The sequence below is a fragment of the Ochotona princeps genome, chromosome 19 (assembly GCF_030435755.1).
Source record: "Ochotona princeps isolate mOchPri1 chromosome 19, mOchPri1.hap1, whole genome shotgun sequence".
NCBI classification, from domain to species: Eukaryota; Metazoa; Chordata; class Mammalia; order Lagomorpha; family Ochotonidae; genus Ochotona; species Ochotona princeps.
The window spans coordinates 35222355-35235048 of record NC_080850.1 but is presented as its reverse complement, the minus strand read 5'-3'; the positions used below and the strand labels follow the sequence as shown (position 1 = coordinate 35235048).

Here is a 12694-nt window from a genome sequence, read left to right as displayed (position 1 = left end):
TCGAGCTGATTCAAAGCCAGGAAGCAAGAGTCTTCTCCAGGTCGCCCACGTGGGTGCAGTGTCCCAAGGACTTGGGCCATCTTCCACTACTTCCCCAGCTCATAAGCAGGGAGCTGTATAGGAAGTGGAGCAGTTGGAGCACTGTCTGGTGCCTGTCTGGGAAACTGGTGCTTGCAGGTGGAGGATTAGCCAGTTGTACTGGCTCCTGAAGTTTTGTCTTAGGGTGGAAAGATGAATACTATCTGCATTCTGTGCTATTATAATCATATTTTTGTAGACAGTCTAGCTTTGGCTAGAGTGGACTTCAGGAATTTTGAGTAAAGAAGTTTCTCAGGAATTTCAGTATATTATGGTAGGCTGTGGAGTAGTAATTGGAATCCACTGTTCTTAACATTTTCAGTTATTGTTTTTGTTGCTCTGCAGATTCATTCATTTTATTTATTTGAAAGTCACAGAGACAGATTTCCTGCCTGTTGGCTCACTCTCCAAATGCCCACAAAGCTCAGACATTCCAGGCTGAATCCAGGAGCCCCAAACTCAGTTTTGTTTTCCTAGGTGGGTGTAACCTGGCCTGGTCTGGGCTTCTCCATTTTTTGGTTCTTACGCTCACCTGCAGGGACTGTTTCCTGACAGAGGAGTTGCCAACTCCTCCATCAGAATCTCTCCCAATGCCAGATCTTGTGCACACCAATGGTTCTATGGGCCAGCCCTACTTAGGCCATCTCCTGTCCTGTCTGGAACAGTGGCCTTTCCTTACTGGCCCTCACCCATTATAATTCTTACTGTTGGGTGCTACACTTTATTCAGTTTTGAGTCAGCTTGTCACAAGGCACCTGCTGTTGTCTTGCCAGGGCCAGACCAAATGATTTTAAGTGCCCTATGAGACCTGTAGGCCAGAAGTTTCCCACTCCTGCCATTAGCAATAAAGTAAAATAACTATTTGCATTGTATTAATTGTGAAATGTATTCTAGGGTGATTTAAAGTATACAGGTGTTTGTGCATAGAATATATGCACATATGCTGTATGATATGTATGAGGTTTTGGTAGTGTTAGTAGCATTCTTGGAGCAGTACTCTTTCGATGTTGTGGGATGATTGTATTTCTATGTTGTGCTCAAATTAATTTTTAGTTCTATTAGATTTTTGAAAATGAGCTCTTTGATTAGTATTTTACTTTTGTCTAAGTAATATTGTTTTTTATGATTTATTTCTGTGTATATGAATTACTCCTAAGAGGTTGTCAGAGCAAGTCTCACAACTGTTAAGATCTTTCTGATAGTACATGATTTTATAAACTTCCTGAAAGCCATCCTGGCAGGATGCTCTTGTGCTAGAGCTAGTTACAACTTATATCCTCCTCCCAGATACATTCAGTATTGTAAGAAAAATATTGGCTCAATAAGTTAATCCTCCACTGTCAAGTGCCAAATATCCTTTATGGACACCAGTTCTAGTCCTGGCTGCTCGATTTCTCATCGAGCTATCTCCTTATGGTTTGAGAAAGCAGTAGAGAATGGCCCAAAGCCTTGGGGCCCAGCATACCCATGTGGGAAACCTGAAAGAGGCCCCTAGCTTTAGATCAGCTCAGTTATGGCCATTGCAGCCAGTTAGGGAGAGAAACAGTAGATGTTTGGTGTTTCAGTCTGTCTCTCTTTGTCTCTAAAAAAAAGTCTGCCTTTGAAATGATAATAAATAAATCTTTAAAATAATTATTAAAATGCCTTTATATAAAACATCTTATATAAAAATATCTTTAATTTAGTTAATAATTGGGGTGAAAAGACTCCTTCCAAAAGACTCAGGCTTACTTTACCTGAAGTTGCATTGGAATTGTGTGAAAATTTCATATTTAAAAATGTGCATTTTAAAAATTTAGTTTTCAACATTTGACTAGTTTGGCTGTGGTTTAAACTATTTGGTGTTTTGTAAGTTAACTCAAATTTAAGTATTAGTCTGTGTGTTAAAGAAGTAATAATAAACATTCTAATTTAGATCTTACTAATGAACTCTCTCCGTAGGTGTTACATCAGATACCAAGAACGGAACAACGATGGCCCACAATAGTTACGATGAGATTGAAGGTGGTGGCTTCTTGGGTGAGATGCTATGAAAGCTTTTTTTTTTTTCCTTGATTTTGGTTGTATGTGTTCATTGTAAAATTTGTGCTTATTATAGAAAAGCTAAGAAGAAAATTTTATAATATTATTATATAGCTAACCCGTTATTAAAATTCTTTTTTTTAAAGATTTATTTATTTTTATTACAAAGTCAGATATACAGAGAGGAGGAGAGATAGAGAGGAAGATCTCCCGTCCGATGATTCACTCCCCAAGTGGCTGCAACGGCTGGAGCTGAGCTAATCCAAAACCAGGAGCCAGGAACTTCCTCCAGGTCTCCCACGCAGGTGCAGGGTCCCAAAGCCTTGGGCCATCCTCAACTGCTCTCCCAGGCCACAAGCAGGGAGCTGGATGGGAAGTGGAGCTGCTGGGATCAGAACTGGTGCTCATATGGGATCCTAGCGCTCAAGGCAAGGACCCTAGCCACCAGGCCACGCTGCCAGGCCCTAAAATTCTTCACTTGATCTTAGACAAAATTCTTAATCTATATGCATTTGGATTGTTTTGCCAAGGTTTTTTTTTTTTTTTTTTTTCCCTTTGTTTCAGAATTGGACTCATGGGCTTTTTTTTTTTTTTTGAAGTTTGTAAAGGAAGATTTATTTAAGGAGAAGAGGGCAAACAACCCAGATCTGCTGCCATAGTGGTAGGAAAGGATCCAAAGAAGGAAAGAAAAAAAAAAAAAGCACAACCGAACTCCTGGGCTTTATTATCATTATTTATATGATATGTCTGTGAAGTATGTGTATTAATAGGAATATTTAAATTTATTTGATCAATTCCTTAAGTTAAATATTTAGGATATTTTCATTGAACTTAAAATTTTAGTGTGAGTGGAAAATTATTACAAAATATTAAATTCGCTGTAGGAAACTTACTTTTACATGTTTTTAGCTGTGGTCTACATAAACTGGATTTTAGCTATTGCTGATACTTTGTCATTGGTAAAATTGGTAAATGAAGATAGCATTTTGGACTTATAATTCCTATTATTTAGTGGAGCTATGCAATGATTTAAAGCGTTCTGTAGTGTAAAATAGAACTTAAAAGTTACCTTTTTTCTAGCAACACCACAGCTTACTAATAAGAATCCTAAAATGAGCCGAAGTGTTGGATATTCCTATCCCTCCTTACCACCTGGTTATCAGAACACAACGCCACCTAATGCAACTGGAATCCCACCCTCTTCCTTGAATTATCCCAGTGGGCCACAGGCCTTTACTCAGGTTAGCTTTTCGGTTTTCCTTTTGAACCTGTTTTCTGTTTTAAACTCTATACACACGAGAAGCTTTTAGGACATTATATTAAACATGTGTACAATCAGATTAATTATGATTATTTCATGAAACCTTTTCCTTCAGAACCAAGAGATTGTCCACAAAATCTAGATTATACTTATGTTAGAGGGGAAATTAACAGTTTCTACATATTTAAAAGAGTTACTTTCATGTTTTGTGTCTGTAGACTCCCTTAGGTGCTAATCATTTAACTGCAAGTATGAGTGGATTAAGTCTACATCCAGAGGGTCTAAGAGTTGTCAATCTTCTTCAAGAAAGAAACATGCTTCCCTCAACACCTTTGCAGCCTCCGATTCCAAATCTGCATGAAGACATCCAGAAACTCAACTGTAGCCCAGAGTAAGATTCAAATAGCACTTGTTAAATGTGATATTGTGTATGTTCCAAAAGTTTTCTAGTTTTTTTTTCCTTTTTGTAGCTACAGGTGTAATGAATAAGTCATTTAAGTGCATTAACTTATGAACCATGTTTTGAATGCAGAATGTAGAACTCTGTTATATACTTGAGATTGGAAGTGTTCTAGGTTAAGAAATAGTGTTGTTGGGGGTGGTCTTGTGTCACGGTGAGCTAAGCTGCCTTCCGTGATAGCTGCATCCCGTATGTACAAATGTTCAAGTCCCTGCTGCTCCACTTCTGATCCAACTCCCTGATGGATGGCTGGGAAATGGCACTTGTGCTTGATGTGGGAGACATGGATGAGGCTCCAGCAGATGGAAGATCGCTGACTGTCTCTCTCTCTACTTCTTTTTATCTCTCTGCTTCAATTCCACTCTGTAATTTTGACTTTGAAATAAAATAGATAAGTCTTAAAAAAAAAAAAAAGAAAGAAAGAAAGAAAAATGTTGTGATTCCTGAACTTACTGCTGCTTTTATGAGTTGCAGTGGGATTCATAGACATTACGATATCCACTCACTTTCGTCAGAATCCAAGGTGCAGGTACGGGCATTGAGACATAGTAGTGAACATAGCCCTGTGCCGCAGTGGAGTGCCTTGGCCTGACTGCAGGCTCTGGATCCTGATCCCAGCTTCCTACCAGTGCAGAGCCGGGCAGTCAGTAGTGACGGATCACTTGTTGGGGTTTCTTGTTCCCACATGAGAGATCTAGATTGGGTTTCTGACTCCAAACCCCTAAACATTGTGAGCACTTGGGGAGTGAACAAGAGTGATTCCCAGCGTACTCTATCTTTCTCTTTGCATCTGAGATACATAAATACATTTTCAAAAAATTAACAATACAAGGATTTGGGCTGCTATCATTTTTGTTTTGTTTTTGTTTCAGGTTAGTTTTATAACAAAGAGCAGTATTTTCTCCCTAAAAGTTTGCAAATGTTTAAATATGGTCAAGATTTTAAAGTGTTTTTAAAAATCTTCAGCGAAACTAAGCCTTTAAATAATAGGCTTTGCATTTGCAAATTGAGTCACGAAATTTAGACCTATATCAAGAAACCCAGCCATCTATTAATCTAGTAGACTAGTAGTCTAGTCTTACATACAGTCCAAGAGAAATGATATTTTGTTAAAGATACAATGTGGGGATAAATGTCTGCTCAGTTTTTCTCAGTAGGACTTAAACAATCTAGGACTTAATATTTGAGAGGGCCTGTTGGAATATTTCATTTGTAATTGGTCAGATATCAAATGTGTGTTTTTTTTTTCAATTAAAAAGTTTGTTTACATTCAAAAATAACCCCAGTGGCAACCAACCCATGTGTTTTGCTTTGGTACAGGCTGTTCCGATGCACGCTGACTGGTATTCCTCAGACTCAGGCCTTACTGAATAAAGCCAAGCTTCCTTTGGGGCTGCTGCTTCATCCTTTCAAGGACCTAGTGGTATGTTTCTCTGGTGTCAAGAAATGCCTTTTGTGCTGGAAATACAGAAATTATTTGAGCTATCTTCAGGTTTCCTTGTTTGTAATTGAGCTAAAAATGTTATTCCCACACACTTTCAACATGAGATCAAAAAAACATAAATCCAGTAGCTGTTCAACTGAATAGAGGTACTACAAAGATCATAGGTGTGTGAACCGTACTTTTTCAACAAGTTTTAAGGTATTTTCCCTAGTTCTTTACCCTTTGTCATCCATCATAACACACAAGTTTACTTTTAGTATTTTTTTGGCTGTGTGATATGTATCTATTCATTTTTAGAATTAGAATTTTTTTTTTAAAGATTTTATTATTATTGGAAAGCCGGATATACAGAGAGGAGGAGAGACAGAGAGGAAGATCTTCCATCCGATGTTTTACTCCCCAAGTGAGCCGCAACGGGCCGGTACGCGCTGATCCGAAGCCGGGACCAGGAACCTCTTCCAGGTCTCCCACGTGGGTGCAGGGTCCCAAAGCTTTGGGCCGTCCTTGACTGCTTTCCCAGGCCACAAGCAGGGAGCTGGATGGGAAGTGGAGCTGCCAGGATTAGACCCTGCTCCCATATGGGATCCCGGGGCTTTCAAGGAGAGGACTTTTAGCCGCTAGGCCACGCGGCTGGGCCCTAGAATTTTTTTTAAGTGTATTTATTTTAAAGGCAGAGAAAGAAGGATGCAGCACTGGACCAGGCCCAGAGTCGGGAGCCCAGAACTCAGTCCAGGTTTACTATGTGGGTATCAGGGACTGAAGTGTCAGAGCCAGCAGTGCTGTCTGCCATTGAGCATCAGCAGGAAGTAGATCTGAGGGGGGCAGGGGGGTGGCTCTAGGGGGTGACTCAAGTGGTTCACTCTAGGATGTAGGTGTCTCACCTTCCCCACGGTGTCAGTTTTCTATTTTGTTTTTGAGTGCAGCGTTTAATGAAAAAATATTCCTTAAAAAATAATTTTTAAGAAAGATTTATTTATTTATTTATTTTTATTTTTGCAAAGGCAAATTTAGAGAAAAGGGGAGAAAAATATCTTTTCTCTGCTGGTTCACTCCCCAAGTAGCTGTAACAGCTGGAGCTAAGCCAATACAAAGCCAGGAGCCAGGAGCCTTTCCTGGGTCTCCCTCACGGGTGTAGGGTCCCAAGGCTTTGAGCTATCCTCGACTGCTTTCGCAGGCTACAAGTAGGGAGCTGGATGGGAAGTGGAGCATTCGAGCACAGGAACCAGCGCCCATATGGGATGCCGGCAGGTACAAGGCCAGGATTTATCCACTGTGCCTTCATGCTGAACACTGAAAAAGGAATTTGTTAATGAGAATGTTCCTGTATAAAGACTGCAGAGTTTAAAATCCATGCATTTTGGATACAGTTGCTTTTTTTTTTTTTTTAAAGTTTTATTTATTTTTATTGGAAAGGCAGATATACAGAGGGGAAGAGAGACAGAGAGGAAGATCTTCCATTCGCTGACTCACTTCCTAAGTGGCCACAACAGCTGTAGATGAGCCAGTCCGGAGCCAGGAGTCAGGAACCTCTTCTGAGTCTCCCATGTGTGTGAAGGGTCCCAAGGCCTTGGGGCTTCCTGACTATTTTCCCAGGCCACAAGCAGGGAGCTGGATGGGAAGTGGGGTTGCCAGGATTAGAACCGGTGACCCATATGGGATCCCGTTGCATGCAAGGCGAGGACTTCAGCCACTAGACTGCTGCGCCGGGCCCTGTTTGCTTTTTTAGGGTTTATTTATTTGAAAGGCAGAATTAAAGAAGGAGATTCAGAGTTTGAGATCGTCCATCTGCTGGTTCACTCCACAACAGCTGTTGACTGTGTTAGGCCAAAGCCAGGAGCCAAGAGCTTCTTCTGGATCTCCCATGTTGTGATGGGATCGCGGACTTGGGTCATCTTCTACTCTTTCCCAAGGCATTAGCAGGGAGCTAGATTGGAAGTAGAGCAGTGGGGTTCTGAACTAGTGCCCCAGGTGGCAGCTTTATTCACTGCACCATCATGCTGGCCTTGGGGACCCATTTTTTTCTTGTTTGGATACATCTTTTACTCTAGTGGTTTTACTTTTTTTTCTCCATAAAATTATAATAAGTCAGTAATTATTTAAAAATGTGGATTACTATTGCATGTAAAATTTTTGTTCTTTTTGTAGCAGTTGCCTGTGGTTACCTCCAGTACAATTGTGAGATGCCGTTCGTGCAGGACATACATCAACCCATTTGTCAGCTTTCTGGATCACAGGAGGTGGAAGTGTAACTTATGTTACCGAGTCAATGATGGTATGCCTTTTTGAAACATCTTGTAATTTCTACTTCTATTGTGGGGATATTGGATAACAAATCTGATATTTGAAAAGGAAAAACAAGAAACAGGCCTTCTCATTTACCTGTAGTCAATTCTTTCACTGAAAAAACAGCTGTGAACTTTTTACTGTGCTTTTTATTTTAAATAAATAATTGTATATGTTAAAATGAAAAAAATTTGATCTATGCTGATGCCACTTTTTACATTTATTTTATTATGTAGTAAATTTGATGATATTATTTAACTCAGTAATATTTGTTTATTTAAAGATTTATTTATTTTTAATAAAAAAGCTCAGTTACAGAGAGACAGAGAGAAACAGAGAGATCTGCCATCTGCAGATTTATTCATGGCCACCTCCATTGGGCTTGGCAAGGCTGGAGCCATTAGCTTTTCTGAGTCTCTTCTGTGGGTACAGGGGCCCAAGTCCATGGAATAACTGCTCAGTTGATTCACTGCTACGGAAGGGAGGTGGCTGTTGCTAAAATGTTAGTTGAATGTATTTTTGTAAGCAATTGAGGAAAGAATCTCAGAGACTATTTCTCTGTTTACTTTTGAGGAATCCTATATAATCCGCAATATACTGACAGCATTTGTAAAGAAAGTAATATGCCAATATTTACTTTAAAAACTAAGTGACTGGTAGGAAGGAGATTCCATCAGGAGTTGGAAGGTGGACATGAGATGTTTTTAAAGATTTATTTTTATTTAGAAGGTGTGTTAACAGACAGAGACAGAGAGGTAAGTCTTCCAGCCACTGTTTCACCCCCCAGTTGGCTGCAACAGCTGGAGCTGAGCCCATCTGAAGTGAGAAACTAAGAGCTTCTTTTGGGTCTCCCACATGGGTGCAGAGGCTCAAGGAGTTGGGATATCCTCTGCTGCTTTTCCAGGCCATAGGCAGGTAGCAGGATTGGAAGTGAAGCAGCCAGGACTAGAACCAGTGCCCATATGGGATGTGGGTGTTAGCAGGCAGAGGATTAGCATGGTGGACTAGTACACTGGCCCCCAAAGGACATTTTTCAAAACATATCTTGGGAAGCACGGTGGCTTAGCTAATTCTCCATCTTCAAATGCCAGGATCCCATTTGGGCGCTGGTTCATGTCTTGGCTGTTTCACTTTCCACCCAGCTCTCTGCTTGTGGACTGGAAAAGTAGTGCAGGATGACCCAAGTCCTTGAGACCCTGCACCCATATGGGAGACCCATTAGAGGCTTCTGCCTCCTGGCTTCAGATTGGCTCAGCTCTGACCATTGCAGCCGTTTAGGGAGTGTACCAATGGATAGAAGGTTTTTCTCTGTCTCTCCTCTCTGTAAATCTTTCTAATGAAAATAAATAGATCTTTTTAAAAGCCTTGTTTGTATGTTTGTTTTTTTAAGAGTAGAGAAAATTGAGGCTAGGATTAAACTGTTCTTTAATTCTGATTAAATTCAGGAAATGTATAAATATGCTATTTAGTACCTCAGAAGTCTTATGTGTGTGTACTTCGGTATAAGAAATGTAATTGAATTAAGGTTGGGCTTCCTTTCATATGTAGTTCAGCCCATTTCATGAATTACAGTTTATGTTTTAGAGTGTGCAGACATTTGAATAAGTTTCAAATGATAAATAAGGACTAGAAGTGTGGTAATGATTTGGGAAATACTCCTTGAGCACTGGTAGATTGTATGTGGTGAGACAGTGGATTTCCATAAATGTCTCATTAAATAATGACATTCACTAAACCATAAACTGAAATCTTCAGAGCTTTGTAGATCCAGCCAAATCCCGTACATTTACTATGTCCAGTTTTAATGTCTTTGGCTAAAGAGTTTTTCACCACAGTTTAAGCTGTTTTTTGAAATACAGCTTTAATAAGAATTAATGCAAAAAGGGTATTTGGAAATTGGAAAAGACAAATCACAATAATTATGGTTGTAGTAGCCAGATATTTGTAGTACCCTTTAGTATATGGGGAATGTGAGTCCCAGTGCAGTAGCCTAGTGGCTAAAGTCCTCACCTTGCACACGGTGGGATCTCATTGGGGCACTGGTTCGTATTCCAGCTATTTCAGTTCCTTTTCAGCTTCCTCCTTGTGGCCTGGGAAAGCAGTAGAGGATGGCCCAAAGCGTTGGGACCCTGCACCTATGTGGGAGATCCGGAGGAAGCTTTTCGCTTCAGCTCTGGCTGTTGTAGCCACTTAGGGAGTGAATAGCGGACAGAAGATCCTTTTCTCTGTCGCTCCTACTGTCTGTAATTGTGATTTTCAATAAAAAATAAACAATTTTTTTTGTGTGTGTTTTGGTTTCTTTTTTAGAGATTTATTTTATTTTTATTATAAAGTCAGATATACAGAGAGAAGGAGAGACAGAGAGGAAGATCTGCTGTCCAATGATTCACTCCCCATGTGAGCCGCAACGGCTGGTGCTACGCCGATCCGAAGCCAGGAGCCAGGAACTCTTCTGGGTCTCCCACACGGGTGCAGGGTCCCAATGCATTGGGCCGTCCTCAACTGCTTTCCCAGGCCACAAGCAGGGAGCTGGATGGGAAGTGTAGCTGTCGGGATTAGAACCGGCGCCCATATGGGATCCTGGCGCGTTCATCGCTAGGCCACGCCGCCAGGCCCCAACAAATATATTTTTTAAAAAATCAGCAGTTGGGGAATGTGAATGGAACTTCAATGAGAAAATCACTTTTACCCTTAAGGGTTGAGCCTATATCAAATTGTGAACTCCTTAATTAAGAAAATGATGAAATGTTAAGACATATGAAATCCTTTCATTTTGTAGTTCCAGAAGAATTCATGTACAATCCTTTGACCAGAGTTTATGGAGAACCTCATAGAAGACCTGAAGTTCAGAATGCTACTATTGAGTTTATGGCTCCTTCAGAATACATGGTTAGTCTTCACAGCTTTTTACAAGCTAATGTCATGATACTAAGTTTAAGGAAAACAGTATACTCATCCTATAATAAACTTTGATTTTTTAAAAATTTATAAGATTTTAATGCTTGTTTATTGTAAATGCAGTTAATTATACTTTACGAGTGTATATGAAAAGTAAAAGGATTTAAAGTTCTACCTGGGTTTCCTGTGTGTCTCCCGCATTTTGCAGTGTAGTAATATGATTGTATTTTAGTCATGTCCATTTTGTCTCTATCAAGAATAATGAATGATTTGCTTAATCAGCGTCTGCAGTCTGATGCTAATTCCAGACAGTGTTAGAGCAGGGTGAATCAGAGGACACTGCTGGTGGCAGCAGTGGGACTGGTCACTTGCCTGCGGGTGTAAAGAAATTTCAACACCTGTTGCTGTCACAGAAGTGCTCAGTTTGCATTGATAACAGGAGAAACTGAGTCTGAGTTTTGTTTTTGTTTTTGTTTTTTTCTCTCTCAATGGGAATTGGCTGAAATGTGTTGATTAAATAACCAGGTAGGGCTTATTTCATTTGTCACATTTACAACTATAATTTCCCCAAATTATAAAAAAATAAAACACACATGTAAAAAAAATACAGTTTCAAAAACAAAACAAAACAAAACATAGGTTCACCAAATAATCGTAAAGTAAAATCTTTTGTTAGCATTATCCAGCTTCAGAAATGATGTTTCTGATGTTATCAGAGGCTCTTCTCATTTATTTATTTAATTATTTATTAATTTAATTAGGTGGCCTAGGGAGAGGGGCTGGGCCACGGTCGGCTGTCTCTCCTTCACCGGAGGAGCCAGGGCGCTGAGCAACTGCCTGCAGAGTTTCCGGCTGAGGTCATGCACCGTGTCAGAAGCTCTTCTAATCAGCCTTCCTTCCCTTCCTGTCCTTGGGAAGATATTCTTCTCAACTGTGGAACAGGCAACTCACAATCTCATTTTTTTTTTTAAGGATAAAGCTTTCAACAGTGCAGGAATACTGCAAAGAGTTCACAGAAACTAGTAGTATTAAAAGATGAGTTTATTGGGTGCAAAAATTGTTTTGAAATCCATGCATTATGTGATCTTCCAAAATAAGTGTTTTGTGTGTGCTTTCTGAAGTATAGATTTACCTGTTAGAATTTCTTTGCCGTCTATAAACGGTGTTTCTTTCATTGTTCTGCATGTTGTTCCCACAAATGATAAGTTGAAATTAATTCCTATTACATGTATTTAACAAAATTTTCTTTTTTCCTTTTTCCTTCAGCTGCGGCCACCTCAGCCTCCGGTGTACCTTTTTGTATTTGATGTATCTCATAATGCAGTTGAGACTGGATACTTGAATTCAGTTTGCCAGAGTCTGTTAGATAATCTGGACTTGTAAGTGTTTCAGTTTGATTTAAATTTGAAACTATGCTTGCAAAAAAAGTAAGTAGTTTTTGAAACTGAAAAAAAATCTATGTAATTATGGTCTAATATATCATGAAAATCTATTGTTAACTTTGGCTACACAGTGAATTCTTATTCTTGAACCTTTAGTAACTAGGAAGAGTAACGTCCTTATACATCTCCTCTAAGGTCAGCGTTTTCAGCATCATGCTTAGCTTCCTCTGGACTCACACAGTTCATTTTGCCTTTGAGTATAAAAAGCACAGACCTCAGCAGGCGTGTAGTTCTTAATCTGTAAATATTTCAAGATTATTTTTTTAAAGTTATTTTTTGAAAGGTAAAAGTATAAAAAAAGGATCTGTCACCGGCTGGTTCGCTCACCAGGCGTGATAGCTGTGACTAGGTAGACTGAAGCCAGGAGCTGGAAACCCCCTCCAGGTCTCCCCTGTAAGTGGCAGGATCCAAAGCAAGGGCGCCTTTTACTTTCCCGGGCTCATCAGCAGGGAACTTGAACCAGAGGCCTTCAGGGGTAATTTAACCTTTTATACTACTATCACACTAAGCCAATAGCAATAATTCCATACTATAGTGTAATAGTCAGTTCCCTTAATTCCATGCTGTAGTTCAATAATCAGTTCCCTTTTTGTTGCTAATTGACTCAAAATCAATTTCTATTTGCAGGACGTTTGTTGGAATGAGAATTCAGGCAGTATTCATACATTGTATTCTATTATCAAGTCTCTCAAGTTTCTTAAAGTAATTATTTTGGGACTAAGCATTCCACTTAGTAGCTAAAAATGTGATTTAGATGCCTGTGTCAATTTGATACCTGGCTTTGGATCCTGATTCCAACATTCTTA

General features: G+C 39.6%; 1 protein-coding gene across 3 annotated transcripts in view; it reads left to right on the top strand.

Moving 5' to 3' along the window:
- Window positions 1-12694, top strand: part of SEC24A (SEC24 homolog A, COPII coat complex component) — a 69553-nt gene that overhangs the window by 22547 nt on the left and 34312 nt on the right. For 2 of the 3 annotated variants that reach the window (XM_004586414.4, XM_058677287.1), the window contains exons 4-10: window positions 2020-2097; window positions 3181-3341; window positions 3580-3752; window positions 5142-5244; window positions 7411-7537; window positions 10328-10437; window positions 11713-11825. In XM_004586414.4, the coding sequence (XP_004586471.2) occupies window positions 2020-2097; window positions 3181-3341; window positions 3580-3752; window positions 5142-5244; window positions 7411-7537; window positions 10328-10437; window positions 11713-11825 (865 nt within the window). The remainder of the gene's footprint in view (window positions 1-2019; window positions 2098-3180; window positions 3342-3579; window positions 3753-5141; window positions 5245-7410; window positions 7538-10327; window positions 10438-11712; window positions 11826-12694) is intronic. The other variant, XM_058677286.1, reaches the window with a different exon arrangement.